Source organism: Gossypium hirsutum, chromosome A06 (assembly GCF_007990345.1).
Source record: "Gossypium hirsutum isolate 1008001.06 chromosome A06, Gossypium_hirsutum_v2.1, whole genome shotgun sequence".
Taxonomy (NCBI): domain Eukaryota; kingdom Viridiplantae; phylum Streptophyta; class Magnoliopsida; order Malvales; family Malvaceae; genus Gossypium; species Gossypium hirsutum.
Window position 1 is genome coordinate 435,173 of NC_053429.1, and position 25,870 is coordinate 461,042.

General features: G+C 27.2%; 1 protein-coding gene and 1 pseudogene across 1 annotated transcript; one reads left to right on the plus strand and one right to left on the minus strand.

The window, feature by feature from the left end:
- Nucleotides 1-1,233: 1,233 nt before the first annotated feature.
- LOC121230683 (uncharacterized) lies at nucleotides 1,234-3,749 on the minus strand (annotated as a pseudogene).
- Nucleotides 3,750-20,315: 16,566 nt separating this feature from the next.
- LOC121230257 (protein SHI RELATED SEQUENCE 5) lies at nucleotides 20,316-23,649 on the plus strand. Its single transcript, XM_041114735.1, has 2 exons — nucleotides 20,316-21,360; nucleotides 21,571-23,649. Exons 1-2 carry the CDS (start codon nucleotides 20,802-20,804, stop codon nucleotides 21,933-21,935), a joined length of 924 nt encoding a protein of 307 aa, XP_040970669.1. The 5' UTR covers nucleotides 20,316-20,801; the 3' UTR covers nucleotides 21,936-23,649.
- The last annotated feature ends 2,221 nt before the right edge of the window (nucleotides 23,650-25,870 follow it).

Here is a 25,870-nt window from a genome sequence, read left to right on the forward strand (position 1 = left end):
TGAAGTTCGCATGTTAAGGATACGTGTAGGGGACTCATTGAGGTAGTATAACATATTTATTTTGAATTCATATAATTTCTAATTTGATTAATTTTACTCTAGCCATTAGGGTTTTCGCTAAATGTATTCTTTATATATTTGAAATTTAGATATTTTATTTTTATTTTTGAGAATTTAAAATTTTCATTTTTTTAGATTTAAATATACAAGTTTAATTGTTTATGTCATTAAAGTTAAGAGGGATTAAATTTTTGAGAAAAAAATAATGAATTAAATTTCAAATACACGAAAAATACAAAGATTGAGAATATTTCAACTTCCATGTTTGCTAGTTGATTTTTTAAATTGGGTAAATTATTCAGATCGTGCCAAGTTTAAGATTATTTCAAGTTCTGTCATTCGAATTTAATACTCAATTATTTCTATCTCAAATAATTTTAGATTAAAATTAAATATATTCAAAATTTTAATTTTTCATTATGAAAGTTGAATCAAATTTACAAGTTTGAAAGTCTCAAATTGTGGTGAATTTGTCATTGACTTCGGTGCAATTTTGGAAGACCATAAGTGAATTTATATGACATAAATATAAATTTAATGATGAATGTTTATATTTTTTTAAGTTAAAATTGATTATTAATCTTTTAAAAAATTTAAATTATTTTTTAATAAAAATGTTGACTAAAACGTTAAACTTCATATTAGCTCGACACTGTTTATATTATATGCCATATCAACAAATAATTTAATAAATATAAAAATATATTTTTAAAAAATTCATAAAATTAAAAAAAATATATAAATAAATTACTATGCAGACTATCATATTTAAATAATTAACCCTTTAGCCAATATTTCCATTAAAAAAATAGCAATTCAACTCTTTTACTCTTTCGTAAATGGTAAATGACTTAACAATTAATTTTTTAAAAGTTAAAGACCAAATTTAACTAAAAAAAGAGAGCCAAATAGACAAAAATATATATATAAACATTAAGGTTAAATACTAATTTTTTAAAAATTGAGGACCAAATTTAACTAAAAAAAAGTCAAATAAACCAAAAAAAAAAGAGTAAACATTAAGGTTAAATTTATCATTGTGTCAAATTATATACTTTACAAGAGTAAAAAGTGATCAGTAATTTACATGAAACTAACCACAAAACAAAGGTGAGCAATGGCTCCAATTGTAAATCATCTTTGTTCATAAAGCACAAAGCTTTAACAAAGGGCTCACAAGCTTACCCTTTTTTCAGCCACGCTATTCAAATGCTGCTTCACACATGTCTGGTTCGAGAAAATCATCGTTAACAGCTCAACAATTGTTGACGAACTCGAGAAAAAAAAAGGTCTGCAGCATCAAAATATGTATGTCACAATGTTCGATACATATTACCGCATATATTTACGAAAGGAAGATGAAAATAGTACCTGAATCAAACATCCAGAATTTAGACTTGGGCTATGTCCAGGAGCTACTTCATTGTTTATCGATATCGAACATATGCCGAGGTTTTTAAGATGGAAAGATCCATCTTCTTCCATGTTGATAATTGCCTATTACATGTTAATAGGCAAAACATTCAAATGATATAGCTATTTATAGGAATAATGACTTGACTATACATGCCTATGTACATACATACAAGTATTAGAAGTCAGATTGTATTTTACTCTCTTCTTAAAAAAAATGGGTAAATTAGTCTTCATATGTTAGTATAAGAGCAAATTGATCTTTTCTGTTAAAAATTTCATTCAAATTATACTATTAAAAATTAATGTGATTAATGGAATAATTAGACGGTGGCATATGACGTGCCACATGACATGCCACTCGTACTTGACATACAAAAACCAGTTTTTAAATGTGGAAATAAAAGAAATTTTTAACAAAAAGACCAATTTATTCTTTAATCTAAGATACAGAGACTAATTTACTCATTTTTTAAATAGAAGGAACAAAATATAATCTGTCTCTATGATAATTTTACTACATGCATATATATATATATATAAAGACATGATAAATCTTACGTGCTGCCTTTACACATTGTTAGCACATCCTTGTCTTCCTAAGTCAATGTCAACAATGAAAATTTCTTTTGTTCTACCAAATAAAATCTACACAATCAAAAAGATTAAAGTATTAAAGAAATTTTAATCCATCAAAATTATAATCCGCAAAAGGACAGTGACTTTATATTAGAAGTTGGATTACATTTTTTCTCTTTTACTAAAAAATAGGTAAATTAGTTCATGTATATTAGCTTTAAAAGTAAACTGGTCTTTTTGTTAAAAATTTTATCAATTTCTACTATTAAAAATTGGTTCCTATACGTCAACATAAAGTATACGTAAATAAGTCATATCAGTTTTTAACAATAGATTTGGAAAATTATTTAGCAAAAATGTCCAATTTCCTCTTTAATCTAACATACAAAGATTCATTTGCCCATGTTTTGAGTAAAGAGAACAAATACAATCTGATTTCTAATATAAGAACCTCTATGATACGTTTACCCTATAATCTCCCATATTTGCTCGGAGTCTTCATTTCACATGAAGTACCTATGTCCGGCACACGGATATAGGTATACAAGGTCCAAATATCATCCAAATACATGAAAAAAACTTAGAAAAGACTAATCATACCGGTGTCATATACATATCCGTATAACAACATGGCAGTGTTTAGAAAATATCATTCATATTGGAAAAGGCAGCATTAATGAGAATGGTAATTGGTAAAAGGATAGAATACCTCAGGTTTCTTAATTTAATAATGATTGGAATGACGGTCGTATAAAATAGCAAAGGCTCCATTGGATGCAATGGCCCTTTGCATGTAAGAATTGGGACACTGCTCTAGCCTTATAGTTGCTCTTTTACTATCTTCGTGCTGATATCTAGCGACTGCACGGAGAGAAGGAAATATTGGATTCTTCATCTACAAGGCAACATTTGAGATTAAAGCCAATATCGAATTGATGTGAATTTATATTACCTTCCCAGTCACATAAATCTTGGTCATCTGGATCCAAGTCAATCACAGGGATCTGTTAAAAAAAACATGAATAAAATTAGGATCAAATAACGATGACAATAATTAAAGTGACATGATCAGTAATAGCTGATGGCATACCAATACCATTGCCTCGACATCTGAGAAATAAGGAACATCTTCATCACTTTCAATAAGTAACTCTTCTGCTTCTGGTGGTGGATGATGAACAATCGCGCGTAAAGCATCCACTTCTTGTTTAATTGAAGAAGGATTCACCTGTGGACAACTATTGTGGCTATTGGATGAACCATTGGATACAAAACTATCACCTTCAGGGGCTACACCCTCTACACACGGCAAATCCTCACTATCTTTTACGTGTGCAAATAAAGGATTGTCGGGTTTTTCATGTCCAGTTAAGGAAACTGGCATTGTTTTGTAGCTGTTTGGAGAAGATAACATCTTCATTGCATGGAATTTCTCGGTCTTCACTGTTTAAAGTACAAGGCTCATCCAAATTGCAAGACCCTGCAACTTCATATGATTCTCCAAGTCCTGCATCTTGAGTTTCAATTGTTATTGTTTCGGTCATCTGATCTTGATAACTTTTATTTGGTGAACTTGCCAAAAGTGAACACAAACCATCAAAGAAAGACTTATCAATCATATCTTTTATATCAACATCCAAGAAAAAAGGCTCATCATTCATAAGTGTATGGGTTATTTCCATCAAATAACCTTCCATATCAGCTGTTGCTTAACCATACTTGATATACTGTAAATTTAATTTAATTTTGATTTAGGTGTAAGAAGCACCATGGCGTGTAAGGTGTCTAATAGAAAATCTCAATTTTTAGACTCAAAAGCTTTCCTTCACTATCTCTTGTGATAGTAGCACATTATCTATGATGGTCCTACCTTCTTATAAAGGAACACTGGCTGCTACTTATGTGCAAAAAGTAGTAAGTTTTGCAATCTATTGGCAATTACCTTGGTAATACATTTGTTAACCACGGAGCAAGACGAATTGGTCTATAGTTTGTTAATCTCATTGGGGCTTCGCCTTTAGGGACAAGTACCACAATAGTTAATTAAGTTGAATGCATGGAGAAGCTTACCGTTTTGAAAGAAATGGGTCATAGTAGCAATTATATATATTCTTCAATGATGTTACACAATGCCTAAAGAATTGGGTCAAACGCTCTAAAATAATAGACAATATGCATTAATAGAAAGAAAAAAGGGAATATCTTGAGGTATGTAAGCGGGTAAATTACAAATACTAATAGATATATTTTTTTAGAAAGAAGGTAATGGCCTTAAAAGCAGCTTTATCACTTCTTGATTAGTAATCTTTAATTAATATCGAAAGGGTTAAATTGAATGACATAATAATATTATTATATCAAATACCAACCCAATAAAATTATATATAATTATACCACTTCAAGGACTTAATAATTTTAAATATTTGAATGATTATACTATAAATATTATTAAAAACAACGAATGTTTAAGTGTGTTCAAATTTATATAATATAAATGATCAAAATATCAAATTTACAAGACCTTATTTTTGCAAATATAACTCGTAGCTAGATTCCATTAGGCAATATTGGACCTATCGCTAAAGGCCCAATTTCATGATAGTTCTTCCAATTTTATACTGGATTTTGCGCAAACCTGCCCAAAACTTCTAAGAGGCATTAAGGGTCTTATTGGGAACAAACTTCGGTCTCGAACTTGAATCCACCTATTTTATTTGTTTAAATAATTCGTTTCACTTTTTAATAAAAAACTTTAAAATATAATTTTATTATTTTATAATTAATATTAAATAATAATATTTTAAAATTATTTCATTTAAATTCGTTTTTTTAAATTGATCCAAAAAATTTGATTAATTAAGAAAATGACCTAGATGTAAAATTTTATACGAAAATGACCCGTTTCATACAGTGCACACCGATACTACCATTCTCATTGGCCACACCACTCCGTCATCACTAAACAATCATTAGACTTAAAATACATATATTTTGGGTGCGGCCAGATAAATTGGCGACACTAGACTAAAGTATGATTATCTAAAACGTTTAAGAACCTAATGAAGCAATTACCTTTTTTAGATTGGCTGAAAAAAGGGTGTCACCTTAAGGTATGGCGGCACCAAATTAAATACTTTTCAAAATTTTGATTTATTTGCATGTTAAGTTTGTCCCATTTTTAAATTAAATTTAAATAACACATAAAAATATAAGAATAATAAAAAGAAACCCTTCTTATTTTAAAAAAAAAAACAATAAACTTAATATATATATAATTCGTATTTAAATAACCCAAATATATCCCTAAAAAATCATCAACCCCTGAATATTTTACATACTCACACTTCAGTCCAGTACCGTTAATATATCTGATGGCACCCAAAAATATATTTTTAAAAAAGCTGATGATTGTTCAGTGATTACGGGGTAGTGCCGCCAATAGAAATAGCGACACTGATATGCATTGTAAAACATAGGTCATTAACGTACATAATTTTTAAGTTGGGTCATTTTAATAATTAATCGAAAAAATTATGTTACTTCTAAAAAAACTATTAAATTCTGATCAAACCGACCAACTCCAGATACGTTGATGAGCCCCATTTACCCTACAATAATTTGAGTGTTGCTTTAAAGGAATCGTGGTAGTAGTATCAACCTTTTTAAAAGATGGAAAATGAAAAAAAAAGCTTTTGTGTTTCGGGAGAAATACGGAAATTTTTGTTGTTCCCCTTTTCTTTTATGAGGCATCTCTTGTTAATAGCTAAAGAGGGCCTTTGGGTTTGTGTGAAAAAAAAGTTAGCAGTAGATTAGGCATGTGATAACAAGTTGTGGGTAACCTTTCTTTTGAGACAATTATGTCACAATTTGTATATTGTATTTGGTTTTCTCTATTAAAAAATAAATAAATTAATTTTTTTTGTTAAAAAATTTATTCATTTCTATTATTAAAAATTAGTCATTATACGTCAACATGAGTACATATCATACAACACGTGTAAATAGTTGGTTACTTCGTCAATTATATTAGTTTTTAACAGTAGAAATAGATAGAAATTTTGACAATGATTATTTTATTTTTTGATCTATCGTAAAAGAGATAAAATATAATCTAACTCCTAATACAAAATTTTCCATTATATTTTTACCAACAAAATCCAAAAGTAAAGCATTGAATATTTTTGTAAATTTTTAATTATATAAGGGAAGTTAAAATAATAATTTTTTTACTGCACCCTTATTGGGGGGAGGTTGAGTATATCAAATGGTAGCATTATCACCTATAAAAGTTTTTAAATTTTTAGAGCATAGGGTTTGAATCCATCCATGTGCAATCAAATTTAGTTTGCTTTCTTATGCATTCGTTAAAGGACTTTCACTTTGTGAATTTATTGTTTCTTTAAACAATATTACACATGTAAAAAAATCTACTTTAACTCTTAACATATAACACTTCACAGACTTTATTTAACACAATCAACTAACCCTTAACAAGGTTAAACGCATTTATTTCGTCTTTCCAATTCTATTTTTGAAGTCTCGAATATTTTTAAGATGATGTATCAAAATTATCTTCTTAAAAAAGGCAAAAACCTAATGCACCCCTATGTATAAATCATCTCAATCATGCCCATCACATGCAAAAAGCCCAGTGGGTCCACTCTAACCCTATCCCACATCCCCCATGTCTCTCTCTCTCTCTTTATTTACAAAGGCCGAAGTGGGGGACCATAGCATATTAGTCTGAAGTTTACCAAGTCTCCCCTACGGCCCAAAATGATAGAATTGTATGTCTTTTGTGAAACTACATTTTAAATTATCAATAGACAATATTATAATATGTTTTTTTCGGATAAGTATATATATTTAGTGAAAAAAAATTACATCAATTGAGATGGAGTTTCACTAGCTATATCTTGATGAAAAACCTCCAAGACCTCACTCGAACGTACATAAAAAATCTATAGATTTGATTTCTAATCTAGACATAGTTTAGTCATTCAGTTTACATCTAAGTGTTTTACCCTTGGCACATGCCAAATCCACCACTGTCCTTTAGAAAGGTTACAAAATAGTCATTAAACTATTTGAAAATTTTCATTTAAGTTACTGAGCTGATAATATCATTGTTGTATGGCCTTCTATATTGTTGTATGACCTTCTATATTCACACTGTCTGCACTAATCGAAAGCGTTCATTCCCCTTCTTTTTTATAATTTAGTTTCTTTCTTGATATCTAACACTGACTATAGGTCGATTTAGATATAAAATTTTTCCTTTATTCATCGATGAGTACTGATTCATTGTATTAATCATTTAAATTTAATTGAGGATGTAATAAGAAATTTAAGTTAAGAGTAAGTACTATTGATAAAGGCTATAAATCTATATTACATCCCCACCGATTGCACTTTAAAAATCTTCACCTAAATTGGACCAAGTGTCTCCCCCGGCCATCCTTTTTGGTTGAACTTGGGCGGCTTTTGTTAGGGCTATATATACATATATAGGGTAGGGCTCAGCTCTGATTTATTCTAATTGAAGGAGAGACAGACACCTTTCTCTATATCTGAGAGGACCCCTACATGTGTGAGGTTCAAACAATGAATATGTTGAGATGATCGGAGAAAGTTTTTCAGTGGTTTTTATTATGCAGCTTGTTTCACGTATTCCCCCACCTTTTTTGAATCTTCATTGGAAAGTAAAATATGCTTGTGATGATGAATAAGTCTTTCTCAAATATTCGATCGAGTTTGAATTTTAGAGTTATTGTTATTAGGAAGGTTTTATTTAAATATTACATTTGATTCTAATAAAATTAATCTTCAACTTTAAAATGAGTGAAAACACATGTAATAAAAATAAAAAAAAATTGGATTAAACTCACAACCAATAAATATTGAGTGTAGTGATAAAACGCATTGCATTCTCATGAAAAGAATTTAAGTTCAAACTTTAAAAATGAAACTGTTATAAGGAATAGCTATGAACCTCGAAAATATTAATTTTCATGTACCATAAAATAGATAAAGAAGATACCTTAATTATAAAAAAAAAATCAAATTTGCAAATCATATAATTTAAGTGTAGGGGCAAAGGGAGAGGGTGTTATATAGTTCTTTTGATTTTTAAAAAATCACAAGTTAATATAATAATAAAATTACATTTTTGATCTTTTCAAATAAAATTATTCATTTTTGGCTCCCATAAAACAATTTCCTGACTTCACCTTATTGATGTGACTCAAGGTGCTGTTTTAAACTTTAGGATTTGCTTAGGTTTGTGTTTATATTAATTTCAACTTTGAAATTTAGTTTTAATACTTTAATTTAATATAATTTGACTTCTTCACTGATATTAATATTATGTTTTAGTCGAATTTACTAACATGACATTAAATTAAAAAAAAATTAAATCGGGGTTGACTTAGAATTTCATATTAAGGATTTTTTTTTCTTAAATTCACTTAAGGTGAATAACTAAATTTTTTAATTGGTTAGTGATTGGGACTAAGACATAACATATTAATAATAGTAGAAGGATTAAAACGTATTAAATTAAAGTAGAGAGAGTAAACCATCAAACTAAATATAATACAAGGTCTAAAACAAGAATTTGACTTTTTCATGTTTCTTTTCCATACTAATTTTATAACCATTTTTTTCCCTTTTAAAAAGATTTTGGGTCAAGAAAATGTTCAAAATCCGATAGAAATACAGTGAAATTACAGTTTGTATTTGATCATAGAGATAGGTCTTCCTTAGGTCAAATGGTTTGGTCTTTTGTACAACAAAAAATTTGGCTTTGATGAAATACACTTTTGTGTTTCCAATTTTATATTTTGTTTTTGTTTTCTCTTTCAAAGGGAGCAGGTAGAAAACTACAAATAATTATAGTCTTTGGCTAAATGAATATGGCTAAGCTAAGCTTTTTAGCTTTGTCCCATTGAGATGATTAGTCAGCTCCCACCGCCCATGAAAGGAAAAGAACAGAAAAAAAGTTGGAATTGATATTACTGTAAAAACATTTAATCAGAATGATAATGATATACCCAAAATTACCACAATTAATTGTGTTCTAATATCGGTCAAACTAGTATATTTATTCTTGTCGATATAAGGTAGGTGAAGAGCTGTGAGTAAAGATAATTAGAATTTGAGTTTTCTAGAAAATCTTGAGTTTGAGAAGAAGAAGGGAGATAGCTGAAATTATAAGAGGAGAGAGTTGTCCTGTTTTGTTGTTTGAGGACCTTAAAAGGGATGTATTTGGTCATTTCTGAGATACCATATGTCGATTATGTATTAGTTAATTTTTTTACTCCTTGAAACCCAATTAATCTATTGATATCTTGTTCTCGTAAGTATGAACTGTAATGTCAGAATCATGAATACATGTAATATATGAGTGATAGGTATTTTAAAAAAAACATACCTAATAAGTCCTCAAACTTGAAATTTTTATCAATTAAACTTATTGACCAATGAAAATCATCATCCATTTTTACTATGCTAAAGTGTCCATGAATAGTGACGGACTCAACCATTATTATGTTGACGTGACATTTTATGTGGAAATAATTATTGATGTGATTTCAAGTAATTAGATAAATTTTCTTCCATAGAAAAATTTGTTTTGTTTTAAAATGTATAATCATGTGTGCTTATTCATTTTATGGTTGAATCCTATTAAGGTCACGATGGTATTCGAGTAAAGCCCTTCAATATTGATGAATCCAAAATTTAAACTTAGTCCAAACGCTAGGAAAGAAGTTTACCCCACTTCTTTCAATTACCTATCGGTGAAAACGTTATTTTCATCGTTTGAGTGAAATTAAAAATTGTGTTTAAATCATTATTTGTACTACGAATTTAATAATAGAATTCTTATTGAAGTAAAATCTTACAAATATAAATTAAACTAACTTCTTTGTATTTTATTATTTCAATATCTCTATATGCACACATCAAATTACCACACCTTACTAAGAGAATGAAAAAAATTCAAACTAAAGTTTCTAGTCGAAGATAGAATTTGACATATAATTTGGTGAGCTTTGATGATGACTACCGGATCTACCATTACTTAATGTACTAATAATGTCAAATAAATAAATAAAAGCAGGCGCCGTTGGAGAGTAAAATGGAAATGGAACAGAATTATGGAGACTTCCACATATCATTTAAAAAAATTCAAACGCAAAAACCAAAATCAATCCAATAAAAAATAAATCTAAAGTTGAAATGATTTGATAATTTCAAATGTTTCATTTATTTCATCTAAATTTATTAATTTAAATTCAATTCGAAAAAATTAATTTATACTCTAATAATTTTAATGATAAAAGTATTATCGAAGTCATTGTATTAGGAGTTAGATTATATTTTGCCTTTTTTCTATTAAAAAATGAGTAAATTAATATCTGTATTTTAGATCAAATAGTAAACCGGTTCTTCTATCAAAAATTCTATCAATTTTTATTATTGAAAAATAATTCTTGTACAAAAATATTTAATCACGTCAATTTTAACGATAAAAATAAATAAAATTTACAATATAATGATCATTTTATTCTTTAAATAAATAAAAAAAAGGTAAAATCCGATTTCTAATATATTATACTTTTACTTGATTCTAGCTCTTCTTTCTTTTAAATTTCATTCCATAAATTTGGTAAAAAGAATTAAATAAGAACAGAAGGAAAAATAAAGGAGAATAAGAAATTAAAAAAAATTGGATGTCGGTAAAAGGCTAAAAGAAGATACAAGAGTACATTTACTTTATAATATTTTATAAAAATAATATTTCATAAAATAATTGAATAATAAATGAAGTACCATTCCACTTTTTAGTATATAACTTATCCCTTACGTTATATCTATTTTGGGATGATTTCATTATTTATATATAATCTGGTGTGTAAAATTATAATATGTTATAAAAAAAAGAAAATTGAATTTATGTAATCTTATTTATATGATGTGAAGTTAATTAATTTACTAGGAAATGCCTATGGAGCATTGTTGATCATCAATCTACTACTCAAATTTAGATGCTATATCATCCACTTTAATCCCTCTAGTAATTTGTAATTAGAATATTTGTTATCCTAGGGTAAATGTCAATTTCACTAGATATTCTCAAAATATGACTCAAATTCTACATTAATTTATATCATTTCAAAATATCTTGATGGGATCTTTAAAGTGTCGATATGATATCAATTAAATCCTTTTATCAGTCTAATATAAGTTTAGACATTAAATACTAACTCGAATTTAACATAAAGTATATATAAATAAAGAGTTAATTTCATCAAATATCTCAAACTATAACCAAGTTCTATCAATCAAGTCCTTTTTATTAGCCTAACGTTAGTTTGGGCATTAAAAACCAATTCGAATATGTGGATCAAATTTTAATGTGTATATGAGTAGATAATTTAGATATGACACGTTAAAAAGAAGGTGTGTCATTAAATGTTAAGGGGCTATTTCTTTCTCCTTTTTTAACAGGTAAGATCTAAAATGTCTAGGCAATAGGTACATATTGTTTTAAATTTGATTCATGCATTTTAAAGATTCCCCACGTCAAATCCGAGCTAACAGTCAACAGTCAAGCTAATGTTTATTAATATAGAAGGACACGGTTGATACAATATTGATACTTTAAAATTTTTATTAAAACTTTTTAAAATATCGAAACCATAGTTTAATATGGGGTGAAATTAACCCATAAATGACATTTTCAAATTTGATTTTGACATGTGTTTGAATTTTTATCATTGATCTGACTAAAGGTGCTAACTCTAGACCATTAAGTAAATAGTAATTTTTTATTTGAAAATAAATACGTATTTGAATAAAAATCAAAATAAAAAAAAGATTGTTATTCGAGTACAATAAAAAAAACATAACAATTATTGTAAGAAATAAATTAGTTTAGAGATAATTTACATATCCTTTCCCTTTGTTAATCATAACCACATATTTGATGTGATTAAAAAAAGTAAAAGAGAGAAGCAAAAAACAAAATAATGGTAAGAAGTGACACGTCATAATGATAACTCAATTGAAAATGACCTAATATAAACTTCCCTAATATGACATTAAACAACTATTGTCAAAAAAGAAAAACCTAAATTAGTCCAACTTGCAAGATTAATTAGTTTCTCTTTTAATGGCTCGATGAGGTCCCAAACAACCTTTTGACAATGAGTTTAATTAAAACCCTAAACCTAACTTTAATCCTATTCAAACCTTACTTTATAACACTTGCGGGTAGCTGACGATTAGCATTGGCAAAAGTTTAGGTACGGGTAGGAGTGAAGTCAGAAAAGTTGAAAGTAAATTATAAATATTTGAGAAATTAAAATAAAATTTTATTACTATATTAATTTGTAATTTTATAATTTTTAAAAGGGTTTTAAAATAAATTTATTATTTTTGAGGTGAAGGTTGCTGTCAGCCCCCTCTAACTTCATCATTGAATACGGCAATTTTGAACATTTAAATTCGAGTCTACTTGATTAGGGTTAAAATTACCAATATAATTAATTAGGTGTAACTAAATTTTTTTTGGGTTGAAGTCCCAAAACTTTTTCAAGTATGAACCATGCAACAAAAACTAGCCTAACTATTTTTCTAATTACACCATTATTCCAAAACTAGATTCTCAATTAGTTATAAATTTGTATAGTTAAATTATTGTTTGGTCTCTCTATTATGTTCAAATTTAGGATTATATTTTGTTTTCAATACTATTAATTATTTTGTTTAAATTATGATAAAAGTACTATGGAGGTCCTTATACTAAGAGTCAAATTATATTTTGTCATTTCTAATAAAAATTTGGGCAAATTAAACTCTGTATGTTAGATCAAAGGAGAATTTTAATCTTTTCTATTAAAAATTCTATACGTATGACTGATAGAATGTCAAATTGTGAGATATGACATGCCACATGTACCTCATACTGATGTACATGCCACATGACCATGGTTTGCTTTTTACTCTAACATCAAAGACTAATTTGCTCATTTTTGTGCAAAAGAGGCAAATAACAATCTGATTACCAATATAAGGACCTCCATGATATCTTTACCGTCATAATTAAATATTTTAAAAAACGAGGACCGAAAATAAAAAACATATAAAGGAAAAAAAAAGAGAGAAAAAAGAATGGGGCTGTTTTGTAAGAAAAAAAAACTCATTTAGTTCAAGAGAATAAAATAAAATACAAAAGAAGGTAGCTTTCATCGTACCTCGAAGAGGGGCTGTTTTGTAGTATTTCTTTTCATTGTTGTCCAAAAAAAAAAGGCAATTTAGGGTTTAAAAATGACCAAAGAGATCAGCCCCCAATATTTTTCATCGAAGTTAGGAGCTCCATGTTTCATACTTACATAATCAAATAATTAACTATCTAATCAAGTATTAGAAAATGAAGACAAGAAGCTAACAAAGGAAAGTAGAGTCAAATAAGAAAAAGAAAAAAAAATGGGATTAATCATTGTCTCGGGCCCCTAATTACAATCAACTTAAAATATATTGATTAATATTTTAATTGATAAATATTAAAATTATATATTGTTGACAAAAAAATTGACGACTTAATCATAAAGTGATAGGTGTCAAGTTAAAATTATCGTGGGTCAAAATTAAAATTATCATGATAAAAATGATGATATCATATCTATGTCATAATTATTTTTCTCTAATTAATTTAAATTAATTAAGATATAAATATTAAAATTTTATATTATTACTAATTAAAAATAAAATAGTTAATTGACTGTTGGTAAACGAATATGCTCCTTGTGGTCTTTGAAATACACTAGTATTATGAACTTGAAAATGGACAAAACTGACTTATGGTCGAGTTTTAAATATTGAAGTTTGAACTTGATTTATATTTTAAAGGGTAAACTACATTAGTAATCACTCAATTATTAGGATTTTTTTTGTCACTTAACTATGAAAAGTTATAAAATAGTCAGCTAACTATTCAACATTTTCTTTTTTGGTCACGCAATAATTCAAAAATTTATTTTTCAGTCATCTGCAATTAAATTACTAATGAAAAGATGACTTGACAACTTTTAAAATTGGCATAATAGTAATTTTAACCCTCAATATTTATAACTTTTTTCAATTTAATCTTAATTCTAAAAAAAATTAACTCTCAACATTTACACACTGTGTAATTTGGTCTCTTTTTTTTTTTATAGATTTACTCTCTTTTTTTGTGACATTAAAGATTTGGTTTTAAGAAAATGAGAAAAGATGAAAATTATTATCTTGGATTTTTGGGTGTTTCTATTTTTTTGTATATTTTCAATCAAATTTAGTTGATAGATTTATTTTATTTATTTTAGTTTTTTAGGTGAAGGGATCACAAAAAAAGAAGAAGACCAAATTACACAATGTGTAAACATTAAAGGTTAATTTTTTTTAGAATCAATACTAAATTAATACAATATATAAATATTAAGGGTTAATGTTATTATTATGCCAAATTTGAAAAGCTGACACGTCATCTTTCCCTTAGCCATTTAAAATTAGTGACCAAAAAAGAAAATTTTGAATAATTGGATAATTATTTTGTAACTTTTCAGAGTTGAATAACAAAAAAAAACTTACAAATATTTGAGTGAATACAAATGTAATTAAACCTAATTAAATAAAAAAAAATTCTTTTTTTACCTAAGTCCATTTTTCGAACTTGATATTATCATCCATACGTTTTCAAATATTGCACGAAGCTTTGAATTTTGACAAATAACCCCAACTATAAACACATCTATTTTAAGCCTTAAATATTAGAAAAATAGGAAACATTTTAGGATGTTAAATTTTTGTCAAATGCTATTAGAAATTATTATTTTAACTTAATTATATAGAAAAGAAAAAAAAAGGTTTGATTAGGCATGGGAAAAGCCTGTTTAGTGAAGCGGCTTATGGTGTACGATTGGGGGACAAAAGCCGCCGTCCGTACCTTTTTTCTTAATAATTCATATTAATATTAATATAATATACTTAATTAGTTTTAAATCCAATAATTAGGGGCCGCTAATTTCACGCGGTTTCCACGTGATTGTTTGATAATATTAATAATTAAATTTTTTCTAGTTACTTAGGCATTATTATTTTATTTTATTTTATTGATTTATTTATTTTAAATTCGGCATCAGACTTTAAAAGATTCTAATTATATTATTAAATTATCGAAATCATATCAATAAGGTCATTCCGTTACTAAAATTATTAGTTTAACCATTAAATGAAATGTCAAATCTTATGTGATATAATTTTAAATAAAAAGTTTAAAGAAAAATAAATATTGTAAAAATTTTGATTTTTAGATTTTTGAAGGCTTTTTACAAAAGTTTTACCGCTCACTCTCTCTTTTATCAATTTTACTTTATGCTTTTAAAAGTTATGGGATAACGTCTTATTTTTCTTCAAAATTTTTATATTAAATTATATCACGTAAGATTTGATATATTATGATTTAATAATTAAATTAACGATTTTAATAATTGAAGGACCTAATTAATATAACATCAATAATTTAATAATATAATTAAAACATTTTAAAATTTAAAGATTAATTTAAAATGTGTGACATAGTTTAGATTTTGTACCGAAATTATCCTAAAGGGGAAAATGTTTTTTTAAACAAAAAATTAAAATTACATCATAATTATAGATTATTATTATTAAATACATTGATAATGTAGTTAAAATGAAACTCTACAAGTTATCTGTACTTTATTTATCAAATTTTTAATAGGTAATTATTTCATCCACTAGAAATACAATTTTTTTACTTCACAAGCGGAATTAAAAAACAGTCACATATTCTTAATTTTTTTTAATTATTATTTTTTAGTTTTTAATACACCCTAAATAGGACATGTATTATCCTTATAACCCTACTACTCACGGTGTCTAAAAAATTTATTTACAATGTACTAAATAATTTTCCATTTAAATTTAAACTATAAAACAAACAAAATAGAATATATCTAGCTAACCCTTTAAAAAAAATAAATAATTACAAGTACTGAAATGAATGATTAATTAACCAAAATAAATCTAGAAGAGAATTGGGGGCCGATATAAGCCAAAAATGGTAAATCTACTATTTAGCCCCTTCAAATTTTATGAAGTTATAAATTAATATGATGATAAAATCTGTACTTTGACTCTTCCAAAATTTACTATTCATCTCTACCTTTAAAATAATTTTTTTGGCTTTACTTTTGAAAAGAATTTGTACACTTATATAAGATTAATAACTCGAACCTAAAATTTAATTTTAAATTTTTTGAAAGATTTTAATTTTATATTGAAATTTATAAGCCATATATAGCAAGATATGAGAGTGAGAAGCGTAATGAGTATATATGGAAGAGATTATATCAATAAATTCCATTGACATCTTATAAAATACACGTATGAAATGAAAATGAAATTCAATGTGGATGTAGAAGTAATGAGAATTAATAATTTTAGTTAGCAACAAAATTGTCTTTGGTTGCTTTTTCACAAGTTGTTTACTTATATGATAAAGAAAGAGTGTATTAATAATAGGTTGAACAATTATCACACGTATTTGTAATGTGAATTAATGATATTGAAAGCAATCTTTCAATAACTGGATTTTGAATTGTTTAGATTATTGATTTAATAATAATTGATTTTTAGTCTGTTTTTTGGTATTGTTTATGCATGTAATCTTTATTTTGCAATTGATTTTAGGGATGATTTTGTTATCATCCTCTCTAGTTTGGCGAATGCTCGATACTTTTGTCGATTTTTGCTTGCCGCTTTGGACCACCCAGGGCTGGTTTTCGTACCGTACGTATTAAGTGCTTGCAATCACTTCAGAAATGCCGTGCTTGAGTTGTGACATAGGCTGTTGCAACTTGTCATAATGTTCTATTGATACTGAGTTTAAAGCTTTTGTTATGTTGATGAAGCTTGCCATTCACTATCTAGGACGACGATTGTTGTTATTTTTCCTTTGAGTTGTATGGTTTCATTCATTCAATGAATTAATGAATTTACCTTTTAAAATAAAAAAATATATATTTGCCAAATAGTTTTATTTATCTTATGCTCGAATGGGATATTGTTAGAAGTAATGAAATACTAATATCAAGTATTGTACGTATGGTAAGGCACATTACGATTTTAAAGAAAAATGCAAGTCAAAATCTTAAAAATAATATTGTTAAAAAGAATAATCACAAATCTTAAATATGAATTATAAAATGATCATAAAAATATAAAATTTATGAGATATTAAAAGAATTAATTTATAAATTTAAATTCGTGTCTAGGTTGACTGGATGTGAACCTAGAAATAATATTTTATTAAATTTACGGCGTGTCATGTGACATGAAAATAATAACATGAAGAATAACGAAAATTCAAACATTATTCCATTGTGCTATGCATGTATTCCTTAATAAAAATAATTAAAATATGAAAATTAATTTTGTGAAAAGACTTGAATTCTAAATTTACATTATTAATTCAAAGATTTAGAAGCAAAATTCATTGTGAAAAATGTGATTTCCAAATAATGATTTACATGGAGAAATTTTTGGAATAATTAAGAATAAAGAGATTGACGAAAGAAAACAAATTCCCTCTGGAGACAGGGTGGAGAAAATAAAAGTTGTCACCAATATGATTTATTGTTTTTGGGATAAATTAACATTTAGCCCCTGGACTTCTTAATGTTTTCCGCTTTGCTCCTTAACTTTTTTTTTGTTAACATTAGTCTCAAAACGTGGTAACTTTTTTTTTCTCAATTTGGTATTTAAACTTAGATTTTGTTAAAGTGTAATGGCATGGCATTCCTTGCTCCACACCATCCCCTGAATTCTTTTAAAAATTTTATAATTTATTTATAATTTTTAGGGTAAACTATACCCGAGGTTATTAAATTATTAATAAATATACGTTTTGATCACTCAACTTCAAAATGTTATAAAATGGTCACAGAACTACTAAAAAGTTTTCATTTGAGTTATTGGGCTGTTAAAACCGTTGTTGTATGGCCTTCTCTATTCTCACCTCTTGCACCAATCGAAAGCTCTCATTCCCATTCCCTTCTACAATTTAGTTTTTTTTTATGAAACAACTTTAAACATCATGAATCTACAAATCAAAATCCAAATAATTTTCTTCTCCAACATTGACAATTAGATTGACTTGGATCTAACGTATTAGGTATATTCTTTTACTCTGTATCGATTATTGAATCATTATTTGAAGCTTGCTAGCTAGATTTAAAAAAAAAACTTCACAGCCTAGTGACTCAAATAGAAACTTTTGAATAGTTCAGTGATCATTTTGTAACGTTTTGAAGGTAAATAATAAAAACTTACTAATAATTTAGTGACTTTGGGCGTAATTTATCTTTTTCAATAAAGATATATATATTTAATGATTTTTTTTAATTTAATAAAAGTAATATGTTGAAATATATTGTAATAATTAAATGATTCATAATCTATGTGTATGAGTATCAATTAAAAAATAGTATAAAGAAAAAAATCAAATCTTAATTACAGGAAAAGTCAGAAAAGTACATGCGGGTTTTCCGGTAAAAGGACGAATAATTTATGCGTGCCACGTGGATAAACCTGAACCATAAGATGAAAGTTCAATAGGGGAGATTCAAACTTTTATTTGATTAGATTCATTGAAACTGGAAGAGAAACTGTAGAGAACTGCCCACTGGAACAGATTCATGTTCTTACATGTTTATCATGGTCTAATTTCTTTTTTAGTCCCTCTTAAGTCTTAAATTTCAGATATAATTCTTCTTTAATTTAAGTTTTTCAATTTTTATAACAATATTGATCTAGTTCTAACTTGTTCGAAATTCGATTCTCACATTATAAAAAATAAAAAAATTAATTCAATTGAGTAACAATATTAAACATTGCCGTTAAATTTTTGACCCAAAAATTAACAATTCAATTATTTATATGTAAAAAATTAACAAAAATTAATAGTTGCTGTTAACAATTAGACTAGCTTTTAATTTTTTCGTAAAAATAAATTTTAATAAATTAACGTAAAAAGATTTAACTTCTTAACTTTCGTACCGTGGAGGGATAATAAAATTAATAATTAGATCTAATATTATTAGTAGCTCCAAATTTATAAGGCGATTAACTACCGCTTTAAAACGGTAACATGGATTCTTTTCGTAGTTAGTTTTTTTTTCTTACACAATTTTTATTATTATCTATAATTCTTCCAAACTCTTAAATCAGATGATAATACGCATATAAACACGCTCAAACTCATATCCTCTTTTTTATTGTAACAACAACAACTAACTTATTTATTGCAATAACAACAGTGTCAATTAAACTAAGGCTTAATCGACAATGTTGATAATGTTATTAAAGCTAGATTTTACTACACCCATGATGTGAGTGAAATAAAATATTATATGTTAAAAATATTTTCTTTTAAAATTTATTTAATAATAAATATAGGTGAAGTGGTAACAAATTTGTATTTTAATACTATTAAACACATGTTCAATTTGAGGATTTGTAATTTTTAATTCTTTTATTTGAAAATAATATAAATGTATGAAAAAGACAAAAATGTCATCATAATAATATTAAGGGTAAATTACACTTAAGGTCACTGAACTATTAGTAAGTTTACGTTTTGATCACTCAACTTCAAAAAGTTACAAAAATAGTTATTGAACTATTTGAAAGTTTTCATTTAAGTTACTGAGATGTTAAAATCATTGTTGTATGGCCTTATCTATTTGCACCACATGTACCAATTGAAAGCTCTCCTTTCACTTCTTTTCTACAATTTGATTTTTTTTTCATGAAACAACTTTGAATATCATGAATCTGAGAATCAAAATCCAAACAATTTTCTTCTCCAATTTCCAACATAGACCATTTGATCGACTTGGATCTAAGGTATGTTATTCTATTCATTGATGGGTACTGATCCACCGGTCAGATTGACAAATTGTCGTTTGCAACTTGCTAGCTTGACTTTTTTAAAAAAAAAAAATTAATAGTCCAGTGATTTAAATAAAAACTTTGGAATAGTCTAGTGACTTAAATGAAAATTTTTGAATAATTTAATGACCATTTTATAATTTTTTAAAGTTAAATGACCAAAACTTAAAAATTTCTAATATTAATTAAAATGATTAAATATAGTATAAATAGATTAAGAGAGATTAAAATCAAAATTATATATATATTTGGTTATAATTTAGGAAGAGAGAGAGAGAGGGAGCTGGTTTTTGTCATAAATGAGGTAAGGGTGTAGCAGAGGGCGGAGGGCAGTTCTCATGGCGGCGTTGCAGTGGCTTAAATTCCGTGCCATTATTGGTGGGTAAATTGAAGTGATAGAGAAAGCCAAAAAAAAAAAACCTTCCTTGTTTTTCTTTATTTTATTTCTACCCGGAAAGAAAAATCATATTTTTAACCTCAAAAAAACATCCTAGAAGAACAAAAAAAAACAGGTCCTTTGTACTTAAAATTCAACTAATTCAGAGTTTTCAGACAGAACCAGAAACAAAACAAAGAAAGATCAGGTCAAAACCCAAACCCCAACAGTTGTTGTTTAAATCCCCCCATAAAAACCCACTAGTTGATCTTGGGTGGGTTTGAAAGGGGTATTTGATAGTGTGTTTTGCTATGGATTTTGGGTCCAAATTGATAGATTTTGTATCCAACAAATGGCTGGTTTCTTCTATTTAACTGGAAACAAACAAGAAGATAAAGAAGAAAGCTTACATTTATATAGAAACGAAGAGATCTACAACAGTAACAACAAAGGGTTCGAGATATGGCCGCAGTACTATTATCAGCAACCGCAGCAAGCAAACGTGGTGAGCAGCACCTACCCGTTTGGGACGGGTCCTAGTCGAAGAACTATCGGTGGTGGGTTTAATTTATCCGATGAATCATCATCTTCAAGGTTAAGACAAGGAGGAATAAATTGTCAAGATTGTGGTAACCAAGCTAAGAAAGATTGTCTACATTTAAGGTGTAGAACTTGTTGTAAAAGCCGAGGGTTTCAGTGTCAAACACATGTTAAAAGTACTTGGGTTCCTGCTGCTAAAAGACGTGAACGACAACAACAACTTGCAACTTTACAACAACAAGAAGAACAACATCAGTTTCGTGGTGAGATCCCTAAAAGACAGAAAGAGAATCAAGGTGGTGTTGTTGTAACAGATGTTCCTTCACTTGCTTGTACTCGTTTATCACCCACCACCACAACCACCACTTCAGGTAAAAAAGAAACCTTGAGAATGGTCTAAAAATGGTGATATTTTTGTAGACAAAAGCTCACCATCCCCACCTGTTTTTTTTTTTATTTTTAAATTCCATTATTTCAGCCACTATTTGATGGTAAAACTGACTAAGAATTTCCATAATATTCGGGTTCCTGTTTTATTTATTTATTTATTAAGGTCTGCTTTTTCTTTATATATATATTAGGGTTGGAACTGGGGCAATTCCCACCGGAAGTGAGCTCACAAGCAGTGTTCCGGTGCGTGAAAGTAAGTGCTATGGACGATGTTGATGAAGAATTCGCTTATCAAACGGCGGTGAACATTGCCGGACATGTGTTTAAAGGTATACTCTATGACCAAGGACCTGAATCTCGTTACACCGGTGGCGGCAGTGGCAGCAGAGAAAACTCTCAACAACAACAGCAACTTAATCTCATGGCCGATACGACGACGACAGCCGTGGCTACTTCAAGTAATATAGGCACGAACATGCTCGATCCTTCGGTCTACCCAGCTCCGATCAATGCTTTTATTGCCGGTACGCAATTCTTCCCACATCCAAGGTCTTGATTTTAACGAGCATTTGTCTCTCCGAAATATGTTATCATCTACCAAAACTTAGAAAGCTCATAATTTAAATGAAAATAGAATCCATATGATAACATGGGATGTTTTTTTTTTTTTCAATTTAAATCCAGATTTTCAATGACTTTACATAAATATATATTATGTTTCTTTGATTTGAGTGTACTTAGTGCAACATGTGAATGTGTTTGCTTTCTTGAATCTGTTTGGTTGCAAAGAAAATGGGACGAGAAAAGAAATATTAGGTTTTAGGCATAGGATTATACATTGCATTAAATATATATTTTTTGAGAATGTATATGTATTTATGCATATATATTCACAAATATTTAGCATTTATATATATAAGCTACTTGAATAGGACGTGCATGGGTGTGACCCTCCATTGCAAATTATATATATGCATGTGATTTATGTTTATATTTAGTTTGAGACTAATGATAGTAGGCTAAGGTACGCAAGGTGTTAAATGGACATCTATAGAGATGCTTCTGTTTTGCTAGCCTTCTAGATTTATCCGATACTAGCTTTGCTCCTCGTTTAGAATCTGACCTGATTTAATTTCTGATTTAGTAGATGTCTAATGTGATTAGTAGATACAAAAGAGTTTCAGATAAAAAAATAAAATATATATGTAAAGATTTATATTTGATGCACTAATAATTTACAATTCTATAGATTATCAGTGAGCTAGATGATGAGTCATTATTTAAAAAAAATTAAATTAATTTTATTTTCAATGTTATTATTTGATTTACTAATGGTGTGTATAATTATAAATTATTAGAATATCAAATATTAATCTATTTAATTAAAAAGTGTTGAAGGTAGTGATCATACACATTACATGTCTAGGAAAGAAAATTTAAGTTCAAACTCGAAAAATAATCCGAGAAAAAGTAATCTTCTTAAACTATAAAATAAACATAAATGTTTGTTATTTCTAGGAGGGATTATGGAAGGGTCAGAACATGATGGTTCTTTATGATCATGAAATGAATAATAGCTAGCATTGTCCTCAGTATTGATGCTTAAATCTAGTAATAATAATAATAATAATAATAATAATAATAATTATTGGATCGTAGGGAAAACAAGAAAAAAATGTAATAAAAGATTCGTGGAGTTTTATAGAAGAAGATAAGAAAATATTATTGAGGAATTAATGCATTTACAGCCTACTTGACCTAGAAGCATCATCTCCTTGTGCATTTTTCTCAAAAAAGAATAAAAAAGGGTCACATTGCTAAAGATAATAGGGGAATGATTATAAATATTGAAATTTGTTAAATATTACATTTTTTAGTGAACATATGAATTAATTGAATTAAACACATATGAAGTTCATTAGCAATAGTTAATTGATTTTAATTAAATAGTCAATTTATTTTTTTGTATTAGTATTGAGTCTATTGTTAATCGTCTTAGGGAGGTTCCTGAGAGAATCATTCCCAATTTGTCCACCATTTGGTACATAGTGAGCAGCTCGAGCAATGCGTTGATAATCAATAGGTTTGAGACTGGGATCTCCATGCCCAAACCTTCAACGCTAATCCTTTTCTCAAGATTACGTATCCATTTTACCAATTTCCCTTACCTACACTGTTTCATCTACCAATTCCTTACATGACAAGAAAAAGAAAATAAAAAAAAAGCCTAAAAATTTAACTCCCAAGTAATTGGGAAAACCATGTTAACTAGAATGAGTACAATGTTTTGTATAATAATAATTATTATTATTTATGTATGATTATTGTATCAATTTCATATACCATTAGTAAATAATAACACAACACATTATTATTGGGTACAATAACAAATAATGGAGGACTTATAACTAAATAATAACTTTATTTAAGTATAATTAAATATTAATTGTAATTATTATAATTTTATTTGGTTTAGAGTTTACGGTTTAGAATTTAAGCTTTATATCAAATTTCGGGTTTCATATTTATATTTAAACAAAGTTATTAATATTTATTTCTAAGTGATCGATGTACTATTTTTTGTTTCATGAGTAATGAAATATCATCTTACTATCCACGAATGATGCATAAGATGTATATATTGACGAACGGTGCATTAAATATTTACCGAATAATAATATTTGATAGTAAAATCAAAATAAAAAGGTTGGTTTTGCTCGACAATTGTGGATGTTGAATCATTTCCATTAGCATGAATGCTAGGATTGCAATTTACTTTACTAGATCTGTTTGTCATTAAGCTAAAATTTGGCCAAAAAATTGACAAATTTTTTTACCTAGTTTGCTGTAATTTTCACCACCAAATTACTTTTTTTTTTTGAACTTATAAATGATTATTTCAATGGAAGAATTTAAAATAGTATTAGGCGTGGGTAATTACTCTCTTATTTTCATAGTGCTCCTTGTTGTAATTAGGTCATTATTGAAAACTTTGCTTGCTAGATTACTACAAGAAATTATTATAATGAAAAAAATAATTAAGCTAAATTAAATTGTTTCTTATTATCAAAACATAATTTACTAAGATTTATTTCTCCATTATTTTTGTTTTTTTCCTTGGAAAAAATTAAATATAATAAAAGTTAAAGGTGAGTATGGTTTGATTTGATCGAGTTTTTTAAAATTTTCGAACTATTTATAATAATAATTGGGTTTTTTTTCATTTTCTATACAAATTTTGTGTTTTAAATTTTTGGAAGCTTTATTTAATGGATTTTTGGCTTATAAATATTTTTAAAATGATTAATTTCAAGTAAATAAAAATAATTAAAACTCTTATGTAGAATTTTTTAAAATAATTATTATATAAAATTTTAAGATATTTTCACTATTTTGCATCATAAAAAATTAAAATTAATTTAATTAATTATAAATTAATAAAAATAAAATTAACTTTCATTGGAATAACCACGATTTCTCAACTTATATTTCAAAAAATCATCCAAATGCTATAGATTAGATTGATTTTCATCCCAATATAAAATCACTTTCCATACTTGATATATGCATATTGTATATATGAGTTCTATCTATATTAATTTTAATTTCATCATAAATTATAATAATTGATTCTAATTATAACCATCTACCTATAATTGTATTTATAATTTCTTTGCTCTAAAAAAATATTTATAATCTCTTAAAAAATAATAAACTAATGCTATATATATAAGATAATTGCATACTTCAAGTTTCAAATAATAACATAAAGAGTAAATTAATACATGATATTGCAAACAAGTGTCGTTTTAAGATTACTATATTTAATAATATATATTTTCATCCTTGAAAAATATAAATAATTCTTTTTGGTACAAAAATTATAAATAAAATGTCTATTGGATTGTATGAAACTGTAATTTTATATCATCCCTATCTCTTTCTAATAGGGGAATGACAACCTCCTGATTTACAGCTTTTTTCTCCTAAAAAAATTCAAATCCAACTAAAAATCAGGAAGAAAAATCTGATTTGTCATTCCCTTATTAAAATGAAACATGAATGATATGAAATTACAGTTTTATATAATCCTTTCTCTTTACTAAATTTAGTACAATATTATATTTTCGATAACCCAATATTATTGTTATAAAATATTGAATTAATTATCTTACTAACCTCATTTATTAGCAAAATTCAATTAAAGAGAAAGGCATTGTATGAAAAGACCTTTCAAAAGAAAAAGGAAAATTAACTTAGAGGGCGTAGTGCCCCCCACCTATCGTAACCTTAGTAACACGAAATATTAATTATTAGTTAATTTTAGATCCCAAGGCCATTTCCCTAGCTATAAAGCTGCCATACTTAATTGATTATGTAGCCTAGAATTAATTTATGATAATTTTATCAATTTAATTCATTAACAAATAAAAATAGAAAATTCGGCATATTTATAACTACTTATTATAAATCAATTAATAAAGATTTCAA